Source organism: Chelon labrosus (genome assembly GCF_963514085.1).
Source record: "Chelon labrosus genome assembly, chromosome: 20".
Lineage (NCBI taxonomy): Eukaryota > Metazoa > Chordata > Actinopteri > Mugiliformes > Mugilidae > Chelon > Chelon labrosus.
In genome coordinates this window covers 6,110,468-6,137,375 of record NC_140353.1, presented here as the reverse complement: position 1 = coordinate 6,137,375, position 26,908 = coordinate 6,110,468, and the positions used below count along the sequence as shown (strand labels likewise).

The following is a 26,908-nucleotide window of genomic DNA, read 5'->3' as shown; positions in this document are numbered from 1 at the left end:
AGGGATTTTGCAAAGAAGTCGCCGTCACTGGATCGCTCGTTCAGGCCTACGTTTTGGCAAAGATGGCGCTAGTCACAAAACGGCAGCCATTGCTGAAGTAGCTGGGATTTGATGAAGGCGGAGGGGTGACGAGGTTGACGGGGTCGCCTGTCCAAACCATTTGGTACCAAGGAGAAGTCTAGTTGCTCTGCTTCAATACAAACGGTAAAAATTTGCATGAAAAAACAGCAACTGCCGTTTGCCCTGTCTTGTAGTCAGGCAGTCATCTTATCAGATTATTTTAGGGTGAACTGTCACGCTTGACATAAATTATCTGATTTATGTGGCTGATCCTCACGGGCCTTAACAGATATGTACAAGTTCACATTGGGTTTATACGGAGGGAAAAATGACTAATGAGACTGTGACTGGAACTGATGATTAATTATCCAGTAATCTGGTGATTATTTATCTATTGTCCTACAGCTTATAGATGTAATTTATTCACTACTCTCCGTTTGTTCTCATTTTAATATTGTGTGCACGGTCTGACCAGCAGTCTAAACTCTGAAAATATTAAGTTAACACTAATATAAACCAGAAAAAGCAGCAAATTCTCACATTTCAGAAGCTGGAACATAACAACCGATATAAGTTTTGCTTGAAAAGTGACTTCAAAACAGTTTGTCTCATTGCTGGAAAGTGTATGTTGGTACTGAGTCTTTTTTCAGCTTAGAAACAGACTAAGAACAGAAACACAAACGGTTATCAACCATTTTTATGGTACCTCAATGTTTGCCATAGCCTCAGTTATTTTTGAGAACTCAGAGAGGCACGTCTACGAATTCTATAACTCTGTAATGCTCAATTTTAAATTAAACTTAAGGCTCATTTAGGGTACTGCGGGACCTAGACGCCATAACTTATGGACGTAACCTACATACGTAGTTTACGGACGTAACCCACGCACGTAACCCACGCACGTAGTTTACGCTGGTCCAAGCCATTTATACTTGTGCGCTCATTAGTCTGGCTCGCTCTGTAACAATGCCACCCAAACGCTAGTCAACGCCTTGTCTTTTTTGCCAGTCTGGTTAATTTTTGTTTCTACTTCCTGCTTAACTTTCAACAACGGCGACTGAAACTTTCGCTGAAGACTGTATTTCTGAACCGAATCTCCAAAACAATCAATTCGTAAATTGCGTAGATAGAGAACCAGCCAGAAATACTAAAGTGGAAACATGGTACTACCAAGCAGACCAGTCACAGCTCGTGATCTGCGTCGCCAAGGTGCGTAGTTACATTTCTGGGAAGATGCGCGTCAGCTACGGCACTAGGGTCTTCGTAGGATCTACATACGCTTTGCGCTGTCGTCTAAACCACCTATTAGTTTAATTAACTTGCTTTGGCATTGGTGCCATCATTAGCAACAGATATTGATTAGAAAATCTTCTAGAAATGTCCTGAAAACGTGGTTAACAAAGAGACTAATCCTGACTTCTTTTTTTCTTTTTTTTCTTTTTTTTATTAGGTCTGGTTGAAATCTGCTTGATGCATCCCCTCGATGTGGTGAAGACAAGGTGAGTCGCATATAAAGGTTAATGAACTGTATTCGACACTGCCTAACTCCTGGCTAATTCAGAAATGTGCAAAGAGGTGAAGCGTGAGTGGAGCTGAGGTGGGCGAGTGACGCCTTAGCGCCACTTTCGCGTACCCATACAGTTGACATGAAAGATGAAACAGACTATAGAGACCACGGCTGTAAACACGTTTATTTCTGTTGACCGTTTGAACGTGAAGGTCTCAAGTAGCCTTTCGGGGACCTGCAGTTTTTGGACATTTCTGTACTGACTTGGTTTTAAATCAGCCCCCGCGGTTGCCTCTTGGGTAAACCACACATTCTATGTAAATCCATATATTACCTCATCTCTGTGCACATTTGCTGAAGTTATAGGCTGCGTACAAGAAAGCCATTTCAGTCCACATGTGACTTGAATCCTATTGGTGGGTATTTGAGTCTGTGTGGTGAAGTTCCAATCCCAGGTCTTATTCTGCAGCTCAGCCAGCCTGGCCAGCTCTGCACTCTCTCTCTCTCCACACAAGTGGGCACCAACCCCAAGAGCCTTGAGATATTTAGCGGAAAATGAAATGCATCATTTACCCATTCATTTTCACACAACATTTTAAGAACAAAAAGCTCAGATCTTTTTTTTTTTCTGCAGGTCCTAATAAAGACGCAGACTTGCAGACTAAATCAGCCGCCGCTAAAGATGCTTTAGGTGTTAAACTGTTCTTTGTTTTTTCCCGTTACGACCTCCTGTGTGTTGCGCAAGAGCGGCAGCAGCAGTCTTGAGCTGCAGAGTGATCAGGAGCCTCACACCGCAGTGTCTCAGCCAGCCATAAACAGGTCGTGGGCTAATACTAAAGCTTTATAGTCTTTCACAGGCCCAGTCAAGACCTCTGGCTTCGCTCTAAGCACCCCTGCCCCATTCACTACTTGTCAGTAAATTGTACTGCTCTTTCTGTCATTTACGGCAGCAGTTTCTTGGTAAATAAATTTGCCCGGCGTGCCTTTAAAGGCAGTGCCACCACCAGAACAGGGAGAGGGGAACACAGGGATAAAAGGCAGGGGTGAGCGGCGCTGTATTAGTCGATATTCGATACTTTGAAGGCACGCAGCGTGATTTATAGTCACGTGTGGAAGCTTTGGGGGTTTATTACAGGTAAGTCTTGAGCTCTCGCTGTCCGTCCTCACACGGGGTCAGGGTTAAAAGTGCATCCACTATTTTCTTTGTAACGCTCTTCCTTAAAAAGCGCTAAAAGCCGCTCTAAAGCTAGACAGGTTTATCTGTTTGTTTTCTGTTTGTGTCGCCATGTGTTTGTGTTGATAGGCGTTTTGTTGCTGAGAATGAGTCGGTGTAAATTGATTCCTTTTGGTCTTGGCTCAGGAAGAAGAAAAAAACAACAACTTTTTTTTTAATTGAATGCAAGAAACCGGGTCCTTTTTTTTTTGTTTATTTTAATTGGAAGCTTAAGACAACGCGTCTAAACAACAGGCGGTTGCTGCACACACAGAGAAACATGTAATTGCACAAATGTGTAAATATGCATTCGTGGTGCACATGCGTGTTCACACACTTAACATCCACACATAAATTCATAAACCGAGCGTACGTACTAGCTAATTGGGACACTGAGGGAGCTGAAATCTATTAGCAGGAACCTTGGAGCCGAGACACAGACACACCTCCACTGGGTTTCTCTCTCTCGCCCTCTGTGTGTGTGTCTCTCTCTCTCAAGCATGGCTCTTATTAGGCACTGGCTCCTGCTTTAATGTCCACCGGTCCAAATTGAACAGCAACTGGAGTAAATTTACTTTTTTCCACCAACTCAGAATCAAAGGGTTTTTTTTTTCTTTCTCCCTTTTCCTTTTTTTTTCTTCTTTCTTTCTTTTTTAAATTTTTTTTTTTTGGAAGGTAGACCTGCCAAAATGTGTACCTGCAAACTGATGTTTACCTTGTTTCCAAATGAAGGTTTATCTTTCTCTGCTTTCTCTTAAGAGGGAGGGGGAGAGGCGGGGAATTTCAGATTTCGGTTTGTCTGACGCACTCCACCGGTAGCCAAATACTTCTGCAATGAATCAAAAAAAAAAAGTCAGGCCCATTTGGCTGCTTTTTCTTTAAACAAATACAGTTTCATCCTCCTCCTCCTCCTCTTTTGGCACATAAATGAATAGCTGTGTTCCAGGGAGCTTACAAAGAATTTACAGTGTGATTGATGGCACCAAATTTGGACTTATGAGTAGGAGAGAAAATACATTGCGACAAATATATTAGCTCAGGATATCTGTTTTTTAAAAAAAGCCTTTGTTGTTGCACTTTTACTCTCGCTGACCAGTCAAGCCATGACCCCTGTTACTCACCTTTGCTAACAAGTACATCTATCTTACATCTGAGGGACTCCCGCAGAGCTCACCTTCACGTCGGTTTGACTTACGGCCTCTTTCATCGTCGAGAGAGAGTCAAACATGTACACGTTAATGTCGGCCATCTTGAGATATACGCAAGCGATAAGCTGGAGCTGTGCGGCAAACGAGCTGGTAGACGTTCCGTGTCTCTAAGACTTGCTGTACTGGAAAAATAGCTATTATTAATATCATCAGTTATAGTGTGAACCGGCCCTTTTGGACAGCACTGCTAGTAAAGGGCTGATTTATGGCGGTCCAGTTTCAGGAAAATAGTCAGCGGTGCTTGTTTTGTCCAAAACCCAAACATCCATGTGCAATAATATGAAACAGAAAAGCAAAAAAAAAAAAATGTATTGTTTTTTGATTACTTTTAATTGTGAAAGCACACACAAAAGTGCAGACCAGTGTACGACCGGTTACATGAAGACAAATAAGGTAAAATAGTTCTGGGTATAAATCATATTGGACGGAGCTCTGTGCCACGATTGGCTTTCGTAAACTAAACTTTATGGACAATAATTTTTACATCAGCTACTATTACGACTCTGTTTTCCTGTCTTCTGTGCTCTAAAGTATGAAATCTAAAAATGAAAGTGAATCCAGAAATGTTCTTTCATCGTGAGTCTCTCTGGATAATAATCAGCCCAAAATGTAAATGTAGCATACTTCACACAAAGTAAACAGTTAATTACTTCTGACCCTGACACCCCCTTCATGGGCAGGAATGTGGGGGTGAAGATGGAGGGGGGGCAGTACGGTCTGGGGAGGGAGGGCAGTCGTCAGTTTAGCAGAGACAGACAGTGGGACCGGAGTTACAGCTTTTCATTAACCTGGAAACCACCTAGTTACATGGTTCATGGGCTGGTCTCAGCTCACTTGGAGGTAACAAAGGGTGTCGGGCGGCGCTTTCTGCAGGGGGCCGTGTGCTCGGGGCAAACCCATCTGACTCTGATCAGGTTCCCCCTCTCATTAGAGAGTAGCACTGAGCCCGCGTTTCCCTTCATGTCGAGATCCTGTTACATGGAGCTCCACCCTTATAAACATGCATGCGCAAACATACTCACACACATTTGAGAGCGGCTTCCCATCAACCATTTTGCTTCCGCTCGGAGAGGGAGGCCACGCCTTCCCCCCCACGTCCACGTCTGGACGAGCAATCTCGCGCGGCACTGTGAACTTCTTGCAGCTACATCCGTGTGCATGTGATCTGATGGGCTTTTTGTAATGAGCCCCAAAAAGTCTATTTTAAGGAACAACTTTTGCCACCAACACTTACTTTCCCACTTTCCCCAGTGCTTTGTCCTCTCTCCTTTATGATTCCCTTTTTTCTTGCCGCTCTTTATCCAGGTTTTTAACTCCTCCCACTAAGTATGAACAGTTTCCTCCGCGTTTTCAGTTTTACAGCAGCTTTCTCAGCTGACCTGTTGCTTCAGCCACTACCTTCGCTAAATATAATCCTTATTACGTAACTGCTGCATCGATATCATATGAAGTCCATTTCCTCTGAGCTTGCAGTTTATTGAGCGATTATGTAATGCTTTGTTTTGAGCCCCTGTCGTGCCTGTGTTTTAGAAGAACTGTCCTGAATTGTGCAATTCTGTAAATTGCGTTGTACAACACGGCTGTCATGGCAAACCGCTAAGCCCGGCAGTAGCCCGTTTCGAGCCTGATTAGAAAAACCTGGTACTGGCCCTTGCTCATGGCAGTAGCCATGGCAACGCTACCTCCATTTGGTCACAGCACGCATGAAAGTGTGAGCCACTTGGGGGGCTTGAAAGTGATCTTTGATGAGGGCTTTGACAGATGACGTCCAGTTTTTTGGGGGGAACATGTGACAGCGGTGAGGATGGCGGAAAGGCTCGCCCCCCCCTCCTCCTCCCTGCTCCCTCCTCCTTCCACCTCCGTCTGCCCCCAGCTGCTTGGTGAACCCCTGTGCACTTAAGGAGGAATCCCTGACACAACCCTCAAACAGCAGGGCACAAAGCAGCAGCAGCCTGATAGCTGATCTTTCCTTGTAAAGGAGCAGGCAGGTCAGCGGTAGTCAAGCTGGCTCCTAATCCCCCCCGGCGCTCTGAGACTGCAGGGCAGGGCTTTACTCACAGCGTAAAGCCAAACACATGCCGCATGCATGCAGGATATACCAAGCTCAGTCGGTGCATCGCTTCAACATGCAGAAGCATGAGAGAGCTGTGAGTCCACTACAGACGGCACAGAGAAAGTCTTTTCATGAGCAGGGCAGAGCCGCATTATTGGCAGGATTAAGAATGATGCCTTTGCATTCAAGTCTCTTTGAAGGATTGGATTCATCGGTCTTATGTGTGAAAGTTGTGTCTCGTGTTGTTTATTTAAAGCCGATAAAAATGTACTGATTGACCAGTCTGACAGCTCACCAACCTAGTAACCCAGTGTGCAGTCTGACATATATATCATACATCACTGTTTGCGTTTACTGACACAGTCAACAAGTCATATGTAATAGATGAAGCAAGGGTGCGGCGGTTTGGAGGTGGATAAGCCAATACATCCGACACTCGTGGTGGCGACAGTTAATCTCATCACAGACCAAATAACATTTGGGATTTTGTTTAACATTGGCTACGTTTACATAGACAATATTTCTTCAACCCCACTGAAGCATTTCTGATTATAGATTTTGCGTGGATGACAAATGAAATGATCTGACAAGACATATGTGTTTACATGCCCCAAAATATCAGTCTGAGTGTAACTTATCGGACACGTTCAAAGTGGTTACGCTCACTGTAGGGTATTGAATTTGGCAGAAATATAACAGAAGACGTTTTTTTTGCAAACTTTACTGACAACACTGGATTCATCCATCAGAAGGAGATGACAAAGGAGGCCGCACGCTTTCAACAGCGGTGCCCACACTGATTTGGCTTTGTTCAGCCTTTCAAACACTTGTTTGAACAAACTGTTGTTTTGCTTCGTCCATGTTTCTGTCCCTCCCTGAAACTCACATCTGATGTTTAGCACATGCGGAGCAAACATGCGCGGGGAGAATATGATTAATCTGAACAGAAAGAAATGATTGGATGGAGTCGCTACGTGGTTATTAAGTGCTGGTATTTTGTTCTATTGAATGGATCATCAAATGCTTACGCCAGCCCTCTCATTTGGGCCAGCGTGTCCTGATTGAGGAGGTTACATGAGGCATTTTTATTCTGATTGGGCTATTATTCAGAGAAATACAAGTGTCCATGCAGATGCAGAAACTACTTTTATTACCTTTAAAAAGTTATGCATTAAATCTCGTTGAACACTATTTTTATACATAAGGATTTCTTTTTTTCTTATATATGGGATATACATTTTTTTTTTTTTGCAGGTTTTTGTTGCTGATCCAGTATCTCTATGTGCATTATACAGTATATTAATTCATTGCTGCAGTCGCCCTCCATTAACAAGTCCAGAAATAGTTTCAAGTTAGGACAAAGCACATCTCTGAGATCCCCATCTAACTAACTATTTTATTCAACTAAACCAATTAAAATCTATCCCTGAAAACATGTTAGCACAGCTATGCGAAATTAGGATCATAAAAAGGGGCATGGTTCCAGCAGTATTTTCTGTCATCATTATTAAAACACGCCTTAACCTTTACGGCGAAGTGCTACACTAGACTGGAGGTTATGTGCAATTTATGATACTCACGGTTTCATTGTTGTCTTCTTAACATGCCCGGCTGTCTCATCCTTGCGGCAATGTAAAAAGAAAGAAAAAAAAAAAAAACCCCAGTTCCTCTTTGCTTTCAGAGCGCACTCTTCAGAAAGATGCCTGGGATTAGGAAGGTGCTTTTAAAGTGTCTCCTCCTCGGCTGTCAATGATGATAGGCAAACTATACGTAAAAATGTCCTACGTCAAAACCACTGTACTCATCCGGACTTCCGCAGTCTTTCCAGCTCCAGACTAGTTAGACGTGCTCTGTCGGGATCGCAATTAAGACGGAAGACATTTTAAAAAACCCATCCGATGAGGAGAAAATGGTGCATGTCTAAAAGGAAAGGAGCGTACAATACATACCATGTAACTGCATTGCCCATTTAGTTTTACAGTTCACTGTCAACTATCTAATAAAGGAAAATGCCAGAAATATAAACTTTAAAAACCCTCACCCATTACTTTTAATGCCGTGACAGATGTTGCTGCAGTTGCTTGCAGATGTTGGAGAAGTAACTAACATTCGCAAATGGATTACTATAGAGATAGAAATTTTCGACATAGATAGAGCCTCACATAAAGAGCAGATGTGCATGTTGCAGCGGAGCACCTGTAATCATTATCAGTGAGGGGCTTCACATTCCAGTACACTAATTACAGACTAGAAGCATTGTGTGCTTTGATTTCACTAGACCCTGACTGTGCTGCGACCACAGTGCTGCCCCCCTGCTGCCCCATCTCAAAACTCACACATGCGTGTCTGTATGGTTCTTTATTAATACTCCATTGCCCCTTTTCCAACTTCTTGCAATCAGCCATTGCTTGCAACTTGGAAAGACACTGGGCAAAAATTGTCTTCGCTTTGGGGCCGCTGCTTGGATAATACTGTCTGACCGAGCTGCAGTGGAACTTGCAACTGTTTGGTAGTTTCCAGTGACACGATTATTTTCTCAGTGGAACACCTCTGTTCGTTCAGTCATTAAAAACATTTAAGTAAATGAGCGCGCTTTTTTCACGGGGTGCCTGAAGCGCAGCCGCAGTCCTTTGTTGATGCAGTTGTGATAATCTGCAATTGAAGTGTTGGACAGACAGTTAAGGGCTCAGCGTGGTTTCTGCCGCCAAACTGTGCGCGACAAACTCTCTGCAGCAATTAAGGTGTATATGCTTACATGAGTCACGGTTTTCGTCTTTGTGGGAGTTGCCGTTGCTTTCAGAAAAGACCTCTGGCCTTTGCGGGCCAAGCGCGAGATGAAGTGAAAAGACCAGCGCAAGAACGCCGCAGCAGGCCTTCCTCTTCCTCCATAATTTCTCAGCTTTGTCCAAGGTCCACTGCTAATGCATTTTAGGCCTGTTTGAAAGTCTTAGCGTGGTTGCTACTTTCATAGCTCTGCATCGCTGACCAGATCCATAATTCTTCTTGTCGCTCAGGGTGCACTTTAAATAATTGGATCTAAGGACCTAGATGGCGCCCACACTGATTCCGGCTTCGTTCACCTTTTGTTTTTTGACTACCGTCGTATATCTGTGCCTCCCAGAGTCACGACACGTGATGCACGGGGAAAAAAAATGTTCTGGATGGATAATTGTTGTGATTTATTAATTTAATTCAATTCAGTTTTATTTATAGAGTCAACAGCAGCAGTCATAACTGTCTCTAGATGGGTTAAAGGAATAGAATCTGAGACTTAGTGGTATACTAGTGTCCATGTCAACATATGACTAATTGGTGTCAACATCCTAAAGCTCTATACTTCCACAAGAGATCTATGCGGAGCCTCCGTGTGCTGGTGTATGTACCTTGTTCCGTAATTATGCTGCTTCAACGTTTGTCAGCGGCTTGTCAACTGCGTCGAGTTTCTCTGTGTCCTTCGAACAATGGCGAACAGATCAGAGCAGATTAGAGCTGGGGCAAATAAATGCTGAATGAATAACAGTCGCTTTTACTGAAATCACTGCAACGCAGACAAGAGAGAAAACGTCTGAGTGGATTGGTTGGATTTTCTGTTCTTCTCCGGCCACTGAGAGAATGAGGAAATGCATTTTGGACCCTGCGCAGCTGTTGGAGAGTGCGTCGCTGCAACGTATAGTTACAATCCTGCTTTATGTTTCTCATGCGTAACCGTAAATCTAGCTTAACTCCTCAAGTTGCAAATATTTAAATAGAATTAGGAATGCAACGAGGACTCGACAAAGGCCTCTGCCATATGTTTTTATCTTAAGTTGGGTTCTTGGTGTAACTTTCTGCAGTTGTAAGCCCTGGATGGGACCAGACAGAGCGGTGTAGTAATAGTGATTCTCGGGTTTCTCTCTGGAAGCATGCAGGTCAGTTGTCCTCTGTCTGGTGCACAGTGTTTTAGCCAGTTGTTATCTGCTGTCAGGGAAGTCTCCAAAATCCCGCAGCATTTCCTCGCATCAAGTGGCTGCGACTGTCTGTGACCAGGTTATCTATCATGACATGGATTTATATTTTATTGACTTCTAAGTTAGTTGAGTTCTCATTAGAGGAAGGTTATTGAGGAGCTCTGCCATATCATGGAGTCTGCGTATTCGCAGAATTGCCGAAAACAGATTTTACAGTTTTTCTGTTATATATGCTATAATTAAAACTATCGCTCCGACATTAGCACCATAATTTCAGCTAACAGCCGTTGGCAGACGTTCAAAGACCTCAGATTAAACACCCAAGAACTCCTTTCTGTTATGCAACCACTTACTGGAAATGTTGGTTAGACTACTCATTTTTTCCACCTATCTAATCCACTTCTGAGTTAGTGGCTTTCTAAATTTGCTGCAGTCCTTTCGAACATATAGAGCGATCTGTCATTCAACCAGGAGTTTGTAATGCTCAAAACATGTGAGGAGTCTCAGACAGGCCCTGCCTCGCCTGTCCTCGTGCTGTTTTATGCGGCCCTTTTCCTGCTCCTCTCCAGTAACACAGTCTGATCTCGGGTCACGGGGGTCACGGTATATGAGCAGACATCTGGACCAGAAAACTGGTCCCAACATCACCGTAGGGAATCAGAGGAATCGGTTTTATCGACGTGAGAAAGAATCCACAACGGCAGAAGGGTGTTGCGGGCGGCCCTTTTAACAGCCAGAGTAACTTTTTGTCCTCTTTCTACACTCAAAGCCTGCTCCATAGCCTGGTCTTACCCCCCGATTCAGCTGGTGCTGGTGAAACCCAACCTGGCCTGCTCCGGATCAAGCTCTGGCAGCCTGCCGCGTCACAAGCGCCAAAGGTTTATCACTTCCCCTCTGCTCCCATCGTGCGTCTTCTTCCCCTTCAACTTTATTTTCCTATTCCTTCCTCCAGAGTTCTGTCTTTTACCGGTCTCCTCCTGCCATGCTCAAGCGGTTTTTAAACACTTTTTGTCATAGGTTCAAACGATAAATAAGTGATTATCCTTTCTCTTTTTTATTTTTCATGCTATCAGACTATTAAAATCAACATCCAGAGTCATATTTGTGCTTCTTTTATTAGTAAAACACATTTTTTTTTTCCTCAGTGAGAGTCAGTCGGCTCTGTCGTCAACAATAGTGAGTTGGCAAAACAAGTCCTGAATCCGGAGGGGGTCCTTTTTTATTTTTCGGTCAAACTGTTTAGTCTAAAGCAAGATTGAGTGACGAAAGTCTCGACTGGCGGCGTTTGCCATGTTGGACCATTTAGGCCGAAAAAGTGGTCTTAACCTCATGTACCGACGCAATGGACTTTTACCATCTTTATGATCCTGCTCATTAAAATTAACTGTCTGGTTGTAAAAAATAGATTTCCCCCTTCATGTTGCCTCCTGGATTGTCTCGTGCATTGCAGATCTGACGTGAGAAATTGCACAACGCTCATTCCTCCCCCTGGTGATTCAGGTTTTTTTTTTTTTCCTTTTTTGTTTTTGTTTGTTTGTTTTTTCTTGAATTTTTTTGGTCAAAGCTCTTGGCGTTTCCAGAGCGAAGGCATGAAGAGATCAGAGCCCTCGCTGTAGCAACCGATCCTGAAACACAACAACACACATAAATCTTCACACTTGGAGAAAATTGCACAATATAAAATATTACTGAGGTAGATTAGGTCGTTATCTCTCTGAATAAGCTGTTAATTAACATGTCAGAATAGCTATAAATATGATTTCATATCAGCCCTATTAAGCCCCAAATTTTAAATAAAGAAAACTCATCAAACTTGCCACGCTTTGAGCGCGGCTGAGCGAACACCCCTCGTTTATTGGGGTATATTTTTAAGAGATCTCCTAAAAAAGCACGGCCCTTTAAAAGTTGGCCCATCGAGCCTTTTGATCAACCCAATAACTCCCCAATCCCTTCCCATGGGCATTTTTTTTGTTCTAGCACGTATCATTAATGAGCCTCACCTCGGCATCTCGGCTTCTATGAGGTGACAGCCCATCTTGTTGTTCCCCCCGTTTGAGCCCATTACCACGAGGGTCCCGTATCGGACACGGCCCTCGCAGGGCCCTCAAACGCCGCGCTGCTGTCCATAAAAATACAAAGACAGGGGCTCTGGCCTGCCACTCCGCCCTCATTTACCTTTTTGACTTCTTTGTGGACGCCTAGAATTTGTACTTTTATAGGCGTTGGAGGTCAGGTGGACGAGGTCTTTAGGATTATTTACCCCAGAGTGCTTGTCCCGTTCGCAGAAGCACCGACCTGCCCTCGTCTTAACCCTCACCCGGGGCATCTCTGGGCCCGTAAAGCACAAATACAGGGAGAGTAGGATGTTGGGTAAGGGTGGAAAGAGGGAGTTTTTGATGAACTCGGAGATATCATCACCTCTGACTATACTGTATCTCCATTAGTTTTCACCGGTGATTGACGAAGATGCTCCAAGCTGTGTGTTTTAAAGCAGTCCCAGGGTTCCCCTTGGTCTTCTGTCTGCAGGGTTTATGATCTGCATGGCCGACTCCAAGGCCAAGCGAATCTGCTATAGCCATACAGAGGATATCTTTTGCTCTTCTTCAGCCAGCTAATATATTGTCGTATTCGCTGAGGCCTTATTAACAGAAACTAGAGCTTTTTGTCTGCACAAAATGAGACATTCAGTCAGGACGTAACTGAAGCTTTGAGTCTTATTTTCCAGTGTTTTTCTGCTGTGAAAAGCAACATTAGCAACTTCCTAGCCAGGGGCCTGACAGTTCCCCTGCTGCCACAAGTTCTTCTAGTCCTCCCTATTATCTCCTACTCCCTGGGCCTTTCTGTTTGGTCCCTGGCTTTTATGGCAGGGTAGGAGAGGGCCATGAGGAAATGAGGTGACCCCGGGGTCACAAGTGGAGTCGGGGGGCTGGAACCGGACCACGGCCCTGCCAACCCCACTCTCTCAGGGCCGGTTCGGGTCGAAGCAAGGAGCGCAGAGAAGACAGGGGGGAGACTGGGGACAGGGTGCCTTCCATCCTTGACCCCGTCATCATATGACTTTAATTAAGCCAGATTTGAATTTGTTTACAAGCCCCAGTAGTCTTAAATCTTCTGGGTCTTTGCCCTCCCCCCTTTCCCCATATTCCTCCGTCCCCTCATACCTTGAGCCCTTCTTTTCTTCTTCTCTTTAATATGGTGTCAGACATCTATTTATTATGCTGTTTTAACTGGTTTTCAGGAACGGGTTACAAGCTATTTGGGAATCCACCAAATAGGATTTGAGGGACACCCCTCTAAGATGTTAATCTGTTAGCGATATGAAAGGCCGCTCACCCCACTAAACTCCCCCTCCACTGGAACCCGGGGGCTCTTTATGGCCCCATCAGGCACCCGCGTGGACGTCTTACTGCTGCCCTTGTGACCCGGCAGTTGAAGCCATATGAGGAGGGAATCTTTCTCTTGTCCCGTTACCGCCTGCTCTCTTTATTTATGTCCGCCCAGAATCGCCCCAAATCTGTTTTTGTTATTATTATTACAATTATGTAAATTGGTCAAGTTAACATCCATCATCCACTAAATGTAAGTTAATTTAGGATTTTTAGCTTTTATTTGTATACTTGTTATGTCCCAGCCTCATTGGATTAATATTCCTTATCATCTCAATACCTGTAACTCTTTACTCCTAACAAGCCTCATTTCTGTCCATTCTTTCACTTCAGACTAGTCTCTCATGTAAAAGATTTACACGCAGCTCACCGGCCTTTATTAGGGAGGTACCTGCATGTTTGCTATACAACAAAAAGTCCCTTGACTGGCTCCATCATATTAAAAATTTACACGTAACTGAAGAGCTGTTACAATTGGCTTACTGGCATGTAAGCGGCCGAAAACCTCGCTGCAAAAGGCCTGGTCCTGGGGTGTTGGGTGGCTAATTGGATCGGTTGGGTTAAATAAATGTTTGAGTTCTCCCCTGCGCTGAGGGGACCTGGTAGTAGGAGCCTCTCATTTGAGCAGAGGAGGAAAAAAGTGCAGATGAAAGGGAGCGGGCGAAGAAAATAAGGAGAAGGAATGAGCTCATTAATTACATGATTGGATTTGCACTGTGTGTATTTCGTGCGCAGATGTCACGGCGTTGCTGCAACGGGAAGCAAAGACGTTACACGCTTCTCGAATCGATGATTTTAAACGTTAGGAATTATTTTGTCGTTGCAGGTTCCAGATCCAGAGAGGAACCAGTGACCCCAACAGCTACAGGAGCCTGGGCGACTGCTTCAGGACGATCTTCCGCAATGAAGGGTAAGGTGATCGGCAGCAGTTGCTGCCAACTCCGTGACAAAGAAGAGAGATCGTAAATGATGCATAAGGTTTCTCAAGACATTTGGCAACATCAGACATACGTTTTTTTTTACTGCACATGAGAGCAGGAAGAAAGATGGGCCTTGGTTTAGTGTTAAAGTGGCTTTACTTACCTGTAAAATAATAAATAATATTATTAGTAATTTAATTTCCTTATCTACAAGTAAGATTATCTACTTAGAAAACTTAGAAATAATTGATTCAAATGCAAATAAATGAAATTAAAAAAGCTCAGTGGTTGTGCCTAATCCAGTAATGTTAGACACTGCTTATTCCCGTCCAACATAATCTAATATCTAGGGATTTTATATCAGAAATACTGATTGCACTAAACAGGAAACTAATCCAATTGTATTTACTTATTTTTTCTGTCACGGTTATCCTATATTGGAAATACAAAAGTATGCATTTGACCAAACATGCTGCTTTATTCAAGTGTAACTGAGTCGCCGATCTGTGCAGCACGTCGCATATTATCCTCCATTGTGTCTCACATCGGATACGAGCGGCCTAACTAAAGACAGTCACCCGGCCGCGCGCCCACCTCCTCTCCCTGCACCGTGACAGGTCTGTGAGACAGTGCAGGCGTAGGAGAAAGTGGCTGCCACTCGCCTTGTTTACGGCGAGCCGACAGCTTTACTGCGAATATAAAGTTGATCTGCTGCGAGGTGTGAGCGAAGCGCGCGGCGAGAGGCCCGCTAAGTGACAGTTGGAAATCCTCACTTGGTTGGAGTTCAGCAGACATTTTCTTTTTCTTTTTTTTTTTTTTTCCTGCAACAGTAGCTATGCCCTCTTCCTCCTGCACGCGCGCTTACAGTGTTGATATTTAACGCCTTTCTGCCTACATGCTTTTTGGGCGGGTCCCTCCGGACTCGGGAATGTATGAATTTCTAGAGAATTTTCCGGCACAATACAATGTTTGCCAAATTCCGTGGCTTCCACCCTATGAAAGCTCTTTTACTGTGAGCTCACGTAACAAAGCTGTGGTATGCGGCGGAGAGTCCCCTAAGACAGAAGATCCACTTTCTTGTCGACCAATTATCATTAACAGTATATTTTTGCTGAGTGTATAATCACTCCCCAGTAGCACATTGTGGAGAACCTCCAGGCCAAACCACTTAGTTATAATTTATATAAATAGTGTTAGGCCTCACTGTTGTAGAATTATTATTAAAAATAAACATCTCCCGTCAGCTCATGGCAGGACTGAGCTAACACCAGGCCTCGCTCTCCTTTCTGAGGCGATGAGGGATGAAACCTGAGCTCACAACTTCAGCACAGCGATTGAACTGAGGAAAGACACGGAAGCCCGGACACAATAACTCGACCTAATATATTTACTATATACACAAGATGATACATTAAAACGCTCGCAGGGGAGAAATTAAAGACGATATTTTCCGAAATTTAACATCACGTCGACTGGAAATCCGTAAAATCCGGCATGAAATCCCGTAGCTTTGCTCGTAAGTGTGTGACAGTGTGAACTCTGCTCGCCAGCACTCTGTTGCCTCACAGGCCACACTCCTTTTCTTGCTGTTGCATGCGGGCGCAGCAGCACGAGCATGTGTTAAGTGTTTCCGTCTGGACGAATACAAAAAAGACTCTATTCTGGAGCATTCTTTACCGGTGTGGTATCCAGAGACTGGGTCAGGACCCAAAAGCATGGCCACAGGAATATTAGAAGGTCCATGTGTTATGGGAGAATATTTGAAATACTGTAGATCGGTGACTAATGCCTGGAACTGACACCGCGGGGACGGGGGGCTGCGGGGTCGTCTGCAGCTGGGACCACCCATGCAAAAAAATACATACATCCATGGAAGTGTGAAGAAGTGCAGATATAGCGCGTCCTGTGGATTACATATATTTCGCTGCATTGAAGCAGGAAGTGTTTTTATAAAGCAGCCGTCAGGTTAAAGGAATAGAGATGGCTTATCTAGTTTCCAAAGATTGAAAAAGTAAGTCACATGTTCAGAAGTGAGTTTTAGTTATACTGCAAAGAAATACTGACACAGCTGGGGAGGACCAGGCTATATGCTTTCACACATTTCCAGTCTTGATGCTAAGCTAAGCTGCAAGCTTCGGTTTAAGTGCTATCGATGTAACCGTCATACTCTTGGCATTTCCTGAAAAATGTCACATACCTTTGTCTCTGCGTTAGTAAAATTCTTTACAAATTATACCTTTTGGTTTACGCATTTGCAAATTCCACATTTAGGTTATAAAAAAAGACAATTTATAACCACCAAATGTTAAACTGGTGACTCGAAACATGCTTGCCATATAAAAAATATAAATTTAACTCATTAAACGCCCTTTTAAATCTTATTTTTAACCCTTTAGATTGGTTAGGTGGGCCCTGCAATGCAAAAACATTTTGTGAATTCTGCCTAATGCTGCGTCGTCCCTGTTAGTGACAATGTCAAGGTTAAAGTAGTAGTCTGGGAAAATGAAAATATTTGCAGATGAAGCATACCGGTTGTTTACATGAGAAAATGCTCCCTGTGGTGGCTCATATTTCAGGTCAAAGCAGTGCAGCACACAGTCCGTAATTTTGTACTTTTACACATTTTTTTTTTAATGTTAAACTTCTTTTATTATTGGCTGTTTTTTATTTATATATTTTATGTGTGTGTGTGTGTCGGTCTCTCGCTGATACGCTCCTCTCCAGATGGAGGGAGGCTGTTAAAAAAGGAAAGGTTTATGAAAATGAAAGCCAAATCACACGGGCACACACAGACTCACACCTACTCGCTGACGCACACACGCGTTCGGCTCCCCCCTCGTCCCTCGCTCTGTGTCGGGACGCCATTTGGTTAGGGAAGACAAAAAAGGGGACTTAGTGTGTACTTTACATTGGCAATCAAATAAGGATTCAAATGACGGCCACTCACTAGAGGCCATATTTGTTCTGTAGCAAATTTCATTCCTCCTTCATCACCTGGTGGCTCCCCAGCCTGACCACACCCGGGAAATCTGTGGCCACCATTTGCATGGACAAAGAGAGCAGAGGGAAGGGCCTTCCGTCCGACTGAAATAACTTGTTTACACAAAAAAAGCGAGGGATTCATCTTTGGCTTCTGGCGAGGATTTTCCTCAGCGATAATCCCGATATGAGGGCTCCATAAGCCAGCGCCGGTGCGATTTGTGTAACTTCAGGTGTTGATGAAATACGTTGGCTCTGTCACATGACGACAAGTGTTTTGACAATTAGTCACGGTTCACTGCTGTTTTTGGAAGGTGGCCTCGCTGCTGAGGTTTTGGGCTGTCAAGTGCCATGGCCTGTTGTTCTCGGGTTGTATTCAGTTGAAATGTGTGCCAGGGGCAAAAATATTTACTCTCGTACCTAATCGACCACGATCGTTTCTGTTGACTTATAGACAATGTTGCCACAACAGAGCTGGTGCTGCTGTTCACAGGATACAGTCGGTCACGCCACGTTGTCCTCTGTGTCCACAGATCTGTGTTCACTATCAATATACTACTCTCTTATGCTTATCGCCTGAAAGCTTGGACACTGGTCATGTGCTCATTTAAAGACCAAAATTCAGGACCTTGTTTGAAATTGGTTAGATGAGGCCGCTGACAGTAAACACATTTTTTAATGAACTATTTTTTTTGCTTATTTCAACAATAAAAAGGTCAGAAAATGTCCTGTGAGTAAGTGCATTACCCAGTTTTTCCAGACTTGACCTGGAACTATAACTGCATGTTATGAGAGTGTAAAAACCTTCCAGGAGAGGCGCAAGTGAAATTACCGTAATGACACCATAATGGCTGCAAAGCTCAACGTCTCATCAGCTTTCAGAAACTGTTGAAAGTTTTCAGATAGCGCAGTGCGTAACGTAAGTACGCTAATCCGAAGTGCGCATGCGCAAACGTGTTGCTGGCGCCATGTTGGGTTTTAAAGAGTGAAAGGCCAAAACCAACAAAGATGTAGTTCCTCCATCATCAGTTTCAACTTCCCAACCTCGTCTGTGGCTCACAGTCACAAACCTATTTTATTCCATTTGGGAACAAATTTTATATTTAAGTCACAAATTCATCCTTTCATTCTATCACTGACTCCATAATAAAGAAGCTTTTTGTTTTATAGGGGCTTCTTTGTGGATCAACACGCTTATCGCTCTAGCTCAAGCGTGTAATGCGATAGGGCAGTGTGTTTTTGATAGGCTTAAAATAAACTGAAGTACACTATTATGAAGGAACGTGTCACAGCATGCGACACTTTGGCACACTGATGTGTTTTTGATGGTTTTTGGAGGTCTGAGGTGACCAAGCAGGGTTTGGCAGACAATACATAGATGAGTTAATTAACACTTAGGGGAATTTTGTGGGATTTACTGAATGAAACATATGCATATAGCAGGAAGAGACGTCTCAAACATTATCTTTTGGATCAAAGGAGAAATCATTTTACACATTTTACCCAGATTTTAGGAGACGTTACTGCATATGTACATAGCTAGAGGCAGGTGATAAAAATAAGCACCTGTATTACTCACTCAACTGTCACTATTTGAATCACATTGTTGATCATGTGAGCATCAGATGCCAAATCTGCTGCTTTGATATTAATACGTTTATCTTTAAACTGTCAAGTGTACGTCAGACTGGGCTTTTGGACTGTCTTAATTCAAAGTATTTATTTTATTCGAGGCCATGGCCTTTGAAAAAGAGTGCTCAATACCCAGGAAGTATAACCAGCAAAGCTGTAAACAACTTTTCGATTTTGCATTTTCCATGAATGGAATATGTGCTCATGGAAAACACTGTGAATAGACAAGGAAGTGTAGAAAACTGAAAAGCTTTTGACTGCAACCGCAAAATAAAATAATTCTTCCATGGCAACAGGTTTGTTGACTGTTTATGCGCTGGTTAATTTCCTTGGTCCCTCCGGTTCACTGCCGCCTGAACTTGTCTTGGCTCTCAGAGAAATATTATCTCTTAAAAAACACATTTCACACATCAGGATGTTAAATATGTGCCAAAAATATTCCACAAAGTGTGCAGACATAATCTGTGGTGCCTATTATGCTACTGAATCCTTGTGTCTGATCAGATAAGTTAAATAGCCAAAGGTGGTTAAAGGTGGGAATAATTATAATTGTTGTGTTGTTATCACTTGATCCGTACACTCCATTAAACATCTGTAATAATTCCCAAATGTACATAGACGATGTGGCATTTACTGTTTCTACTGTTTAAAGACTTGGACCAGTTTTACCTGTTCCACTTTGAGACAATCCCCTTAAAACAACATTTCGGGAATGAGGGCAGTAGAAAGTAGCTGCTGTTGCCAGTGGCAGTTTGTTATCAACACAAAGGCTAATGACTCAATAGTATCCAATGCTTCAGGTGTGCTGTGACCATGGTCTGGCCCGTGGGCCACATTTAGTTCAGCTCAACAAATAAAAACTTGCAAGAGAAAGCTTAGTTTACACTGAAAACATTTAAAACTCAGGTCAGTACCTGTGTAATTTTCTTTGATTGACAAGTTGTCTGACATTATCAGCCTGGCCCTGTTGGTGTAAACCACACAAGTTCAAACAAAACAACTATTCCAACCCATGTCTTCACCAAACTGAAGGTGGTGGGAAATGCGTATGTGTGCACTTCTAAATGTATAGGAAACACGCTTTGTGCTCACTTTGCAAAACAGAAAACACACTATCTTCTTCCATTTACACTGATCGGGCATAACATTATGACCACCTTCCTTATATTGTGTAGGTCTCCCTTGTGCTTCCAAAACAGTCCTGACTCATCAGAGTATGGACATGGGCCTTCTGAGGGTGTCCTGTGGTGTCTGGCAACAGAATGTTGTTAGTGGGGTCCTGTGGGTTGAGGGGAGGGGCCTCTGTGGATCATCCCACAGATACTTGATCAGTTTGGGGTCTAGTGAATTTGCTGTTCTTCATGTTTTTTGTTTTTTTTTAGTTGTTCCTAAAGCGTTTTTGTGTGTGTGCCTGTGTCAGGCTGCATCCTGCTGGGGATGGTTGCTTCCATCAAGGAGTGTCATTGCTATGGGGTGGGGGTGCCTGGTCTGGTCTAGGTGGGTGCTACATGTCTAAGTAACATCATGACGAATGTCGGGTCCAAAAGTTTCCCAGCAGAAAATTGAATTGTCACAAGATGGTCAATGTTATTTACTTCTCCTGTCAGTGGTTTTAATGTTGTGGCTGGTCGGTGTATAACATGCATGATTCTGAACTTGAAAAGAAAGAAATTTGTGTACATGCATAAATGTGTAAAACTATCACTCTAACCAGGCTGTTTATTTAAATATAACACATTATATAGTTACATGTATTCTTACATTTCCTTTTTATGATTTTTTCCTGGCACTGAGTGGGCTTTAAATCATGGCTGGACACATGATCGAGCAAAGGCAAACTACCAAATTATACAGCTACCGTTTTTTTTTGCTATATCCAGCAGATCAAATGCTGAAAACCCCTCTTAAATCATTTCCTCTGCATGTTCCTGCAGAGCTTGTTTACCAGCGTTTGTGGTTTGAAAATATATGTTAGTGATGTTGCCAAACAGCAGCAATATATGTTCTGTTTCCGCATTGTGAGTTCTGTGCTCAGGTCCAGCAGTTTAGATATTTTGTACTGTTGGAGATTTGATTGCTCTAGAAATTGTGTTTTTGAGAAAATGTCACATCAGCGTGCTTGCGAATCTAAATCATAAAACGTTAAGTGAGAATTTTGATGCCGTTTGTAGCTTGAACTCAACGAGTCTGAAACAATAACACTCATCATAACACTATTTTGTTACCAAGAGCATGTGTTATAAATTTGTAAGAAATGGGTTTGACAGATATGAATGGTTCCCTGATGGTTGTATTACTAGAAATGTATTCTGGGTTTCTGGAAGTCAAGCTATTTTAGAGCCTTGACTACATTTAAAGGGGAACTACCGTATTTTACAACCTGGACCTTGCCAAAGAACAACAAACCGCTGCACGTCCGAGAATAGATAACAGGTAACTAGGGACTCAACGGGAATAGCACTAGCGTGTAATAACAAAATATTGGTGAAATTAATGAGTTTCATGGCAGATAATGCGTTATTTAGAAGCTGCGTTTCGGTGCCCCATTCACTCCCACTATATGGATATACGCGGATGTAAATATCGTCCAGATGACTCCAAAAGACACCAAAGTTATATGGGTGAGTAAAGAATCATATTTTATGCCAGAAATAAGGTCCAGGTTGTAAAAAACGATAGTTCCCCTTTAAGAAATCAGCCTCCTCTGCACAAGTATCTTCAATTATTTGTCTCTTACCCAAACTTGGTATGGGAGTGCAAGATGAAATGAGATGTAACCTGACTGAACCACCTCAGGGGAAATTCAAAATGACACAGCAGCTAAGTGCTATAGAAAATAATTACCGCAAGCCTATATATCAAAAGCGATTACAAAATAAAATAACGTTGGAATAATAGTGAAATAACAGTAAAATTACCCTAATTACACTATTATTCTAAATCATCTATCCGTCAGCTGTGCTTACTTACGCTTTAGGCTTTGGGGTTGGGACAGGGAGGCGAAGAAAATCCCACACAGGCAGGTTTGAACACAGGACAGCGCTAACAACTGCAGCTTCAGCTCCTTTTATTTTGAAGGTTGCAGTTTTTTGGGTGTTTTTTTTTTTAAACTGTGTTGCATCACACTGAGAGGTCTCCCCTCATTGACCACATTTCTCTTCTGATCAGGGATTCTGATTTAACTGTTTGCAGGGACGCTGAATACAATAATCTGATGTTTGACATGTGCAAAGTGGTTCTGCCAGCTGTGGAGCATCAAATCTGTTTGGAATATACATAGAAGAAGAAGAAGAAGATGATGTTTTCCCTCCCAACTTGATTGGGAACGCTGACTTCTTTATATAAAAGAGTCCATGTAGATTCAAGCCTTGTTATTTTTTCTTTTTTTGTTTTGATTGTTAACACTATGTTTCTGTCCCTCTTGGAAACTCGTCCCGTCATCTGAAGTTCATCCCCCATCGGACACAGTTGTAGAAATAGAATATATTTAATCCACCCAGAGAAAACATGGTTATTGGGCGCTAGTATTTTCCTTTTCTGAAATTCCATCTCGTCTGTTGGTGGTTGTATGAGGCATTTTTATTTAGATTATTACTGAAATATACCGGTGTCCAGGGTTTTCCATGCAATGGGAATACTACAGCGGCCCGCCAGGGTCTAATTTACTCCGCCATGGTCTCATACCTATAAATGAAATATTTTTGCACGTTTAAAACCACGTCTTGCTTTCGTTGTTTTTCCTGTTGCTCCCGAAAGCATCTCTTCCTCCCTCACCTCTCCCAAAACCGCCTCCCCCTAGACTCACCTCCCACACACACCTGTCGCTCACCTGATCTGCACTCAGTTTAACCTCACGTAGGGTGTGAAGCTCGTCGTGTTGTTCACCAATAAAAACTTCTTAAAACCCGATTTTTTGTGCCCTTGATCTTTTAGATCATGGAGATTTTAAATTATCGGTCAAAACCCGGATGAAGCGACTCGAGACGTGACGTGAACTAGCTTAACTCTGTAAGCGCTAGCTAGCAAAGTTTGATTGAAAATCAGTGGTTTACTATAAATTAGATGTATTTGCTGATACTGCATTTAATCTTGCACACATTTGTCCATATCTCTACAGCATCTTGTTTAGTATTCCTGTATATGAGCTGAACTGCACAGACTGCTGGTGTTGCTGGTGTTTGTCACGTTATTACGGTAATTTAAAGGTGAACCGATTGTATTTTATGTGCAGACATTTTATATTCTGCACAAATAGTTTTTAATAGTTTGGATAACATAGCAAATCTTGCGGGGAAACCTGTCTATGTAAAAGCTGCAATTAATAGGATTTGTACTGACATATTAGAAAGATCTAAGAGCAATTTGCTTGAATCTTTGTAGTCGAGTTTGTCTTTGCTTGGGAATTCAGTTTAATGTAGATTTACCTTGAAAAATGACTGCACTGCCATGAGTTTTAGTATGAATGAATCAATAAAAATTACAGTGCACAGTGAATCACTTGCACAACTTATAAGGTCCTTACTGACTTTTTGAAGAACTGAACTGAACCCTGTCACTAACTGGAAAGTTTAACATTCTCTCTCTGCAGAGTTTTTGGCTTCTACAAGGGAATCTTGCCTCCAATTCTGGCAGAGACACCGAAGAGGGCAGTCAAGGTGAGATAAAGGATGTGGAAGTCTGTTTGTATGAGGCTGCAAAGCTCAGGATCTGGTTTCATTGTGAGCTCCACCACTGCCATATGAAAACACTCAAACCACAGTCGCCCTAACATGGTACACACGTGTTGATTAAACACATGACGCCCTCCTCCATGTCTGCCTCTTCAGCCACTCCTGTTTGTTCTGTTGGGCTACCAAATATTGACTTACAAGCGTTTACAGGAAGCCTTCCCCTCAGCGCCATCTTTTGTTATTTGTAAGGAGGCTTAGCATCTCCCGCTTGGCGCTAACCAACATGTAATGGGGTGACGGGGCCGCGGGGGCGGGTCGAGGAGGGGCACAGAGGGGGCCTGATGCCTGGCATGGAGCTGTAATGAGATGCTGGAGACGAGGGACGTGTGAACTTTAAAAATAAGCACTCACACTGAGAAGATGGGGTAATCGCTCACACGGCGAACAAAGCTAGCCGATGGTGAGAAATGTCTGGAGCGAAGAATTAAAGCAAATTAAAGCTTCGGCTGAAAAGCCTCCGCTGGCATTTTGCCCTTTGCTCAAATAAACAAATCAGAGGATCTGTCTCCTCCTGAGACTCTGGATTAGACTTTTCTCTCTCCGCAGAGACTGAGGTCTGAAATGTAAAGTAGTGCATCATTTTCATATACGTTGAGATAGAAACGGTTGCTTTTTAAAGTGGCTTCATGTTTGTCTTTTGTCTTTGTTGATGTGTGCAGAGATGCCAGGTCATGACAGCTCTATTTGTCCCGATCTTTCCTCCACAGTTTTTCACCTTTGAGCAATACAAGAAGCTGCTGAATTTGACACCTTTGTCTCCGGCGGTGGTGAGTCCTGCGCACAGAAACACCTGAATACACTTCCGTGTGAAAAGAAAAAAAAGAAAACCCACGCATACAGCGAACCAGGAAGAACGTTAGTCAAAACCCAACATTTGAGCTCACCCGCCAAAGCCTTTTAAAACAAAGACAAATGCCAAGAATAATTGTACCAGCCAAGCGAATTAAAATAAATGTAAATTCTCCTGTCAACGTACAGTTCTCGGTGCTCTTTCATGTAACAGTAACTCATGACTAGAAAGGAAAATTATTAGTGATTTTACTTTATTTTTCTGGATGTTTTTCTTTATGTGGCTACTCTACCTGCTGACTCTAGCATACAGTCTCTGGCACCACTAAGCTTTAAACACGTCCATACTGTTTGGTGTGCTTAATATTATTTAATAATATTTAACACAGCTGCAATCACAGCCTTTATTTTTTTTCATGAAGCCATTTCACCCTGGACACGATAAATATTCACAAATTAAAATTAAAGTGACAACTTTAGTTCAGTGTTAAGCGCGTATGAATTATTCCTTGATGTCTAACAGACATGTTCAGATGTCAGGACTATCACTGCTGCTGTGTAATAGCTTGCGTCCGAATGATTTCAGATCCAGTTCTGCTGCTTCTGAAACCGAAAGTTTCTTCCAGCTTCAGGAATTAGACGTATGCAGTCGCACTCAAAGAGACTCCTTTGTGTTCGAGGTTGGGTGTGTAGTTGGCGCTCGGCTTACAGATCAGCTGGTCATCAGCTGTGATCGGGGTTGCACTTAATGGCCTTATTTGTCGTCCTAAACCTTCGCCGTTCCTTTCCAAAACAGCGCGCGGCAAGAGTGTACAGAAGGTTGGTGTTAATCTAGTGTGGCTGGCAGCTTTTTTGTTACAGATGCATTGTTTTGTCGTGACATAATTGGAAATAAATTCAATATATAAATAAATCTTTTTTTACTCTTTCAGATCTTTATTAAGAGCACGTTGGATTAGAAATGAAAGTACAGTATGAGATCAAAGTGAAGACTCGCAGCTCTGCCGATTCTGCATTTTAGCCATCTTGTTCGTTGAGTTAATAAAAAGTACAAGATGGGTTTATAAGCACATCTGCATGGCCCAGACCTTAAACTGTCACGCTCTTGACCGGAGACAACAAGCAACCGCCCTTCAGTCCTGTCTCCTGACTATTTGAATAGCGCGCGCCGAAACTGGATGACTTTGACGTCGTCGCTGCTGACAAAAGATGAGCAGTTTGACTCTGTCTGCAGTGGAGATCTGTTTCAGATCACAGCAGTCTCCCTAAAGAGTACTGTTTTAGCCACATGTAAGATACTTCTACAATGATAAAATATGTCAGACACGTGGAACTGCAAACTACAAGAGACAGTCTAGTAAAATTTCTGACATGCCGGGCGTCCTCCGAGGCGTCTGACAGCCAGATTGTTGAAGCAGTTAATCAGGCGTTGTTAGCCCGTGCGTGTCATGTCAACAGCTAATCTGGCAGCGCAATACAACATTAAAATTTATCGATACAGTGTCAAAGCTTCTAATTATAGTGTGTTTCCACCGCGTAATGCTGGTGTGACGTGAACACAATTGATCTTAAAAACCTCATAGTCATTGTTTCATTTCAAACCCAGCGTGCTGGAGTAGAGCCAAAATAACCGCACGCACAATTATGTCCTTTTTTAACGGACTCCACGGTGTGTTTGCCCGGCGGTTGTTAATTCTGCAGACTGGTTACACCACAGGCCCTGAATATACAAGTGGTTTCATCCTTCTTGAGTAATCAGCTTTCTGCTGCATGGACTCCAGACAGAATCACGTTTGCTGGGGTGCGGTCACCTATTCAGGTGGCAGCCAAACGTCAGCCATGATGGATGACTTACCTGTAACTCGGTGTCAGAGCTGCCCCGGCACGGCGAACATCCTCAGCTTGTTTTCACAGCCACTGGTGGAGAAATGTTTACCTGTCCCATCCATCACCGTCCCATCTTCCCCCATCTTCCTCCTCCGACGCCTCTTTCTCGCTATCATCTCCCTGCCCTTCCTCTTCCTCAAGTGCCTCTGACCCCTTTTCCACCAGTACTTTAATCACATCAGATTATTAGTGCAAGTGAATTGGTTCTGAATGAATGGCGCTCTCTCTCTCTCTCTTTCCGTCTCTACTACTCAGCACAGCACAGCTGAATGTCTTCACGCTGATTAATGAGGACACACACGGTAATAATACAAATAAGGAATTAAAACGTGGCTGGATGGCTGTGTAAACATCGTGAGGCATGTCTGAGAAGATGGGTCCCGGGGCTCTGACAGCAGGATAAAGAGGCAGAAAGAGTAATGAGCTATAGACACGTTCTTGACATGTTCCCATTACGCCTCTCTGTGAGCACGCACACACACACTCTTACATGAAGAAATGCATCCGAGTGCAAATACATATAGTGCTGCAGCATTTACTTTTACTTGCTAATTTCAAATATATAAATTTAGATGCACTTTTATAGCCACAACTTAC

General features: G+C 43.1%; 1 protein-coding gene across 1 annotated transcript in view; it reads left to right on the top strand.

The window, feature by feature from the left end:
- The window catches only part of slc25a21 (solute carrier family 25 member 21), an 89,268-nt gene that overhangs the window by 56,469 nt on the left and 5,891 nt on the right, over positions 1–26,908 (top strand). The window contains exons 3-6 of the mRNA XM_084568958.1: positions 1,511–1,559; positions 14,201–14,284; positions 23,494–23,560; positions 24,343–24,402. Of these exons, the coding sequence (XP_084425084.1) occupies positions 1,511–1,559; positions 14,201–14,284; positions 23,494–23,560; positions 24,343–24,402 (260 nt within the window). The remainder of the gene's footprint in view (positions 1–1,510; positions 1,560–14,200; positions 14,285–23,493; positions 23,561–24,342; positions 24,403–26,908) is intronic.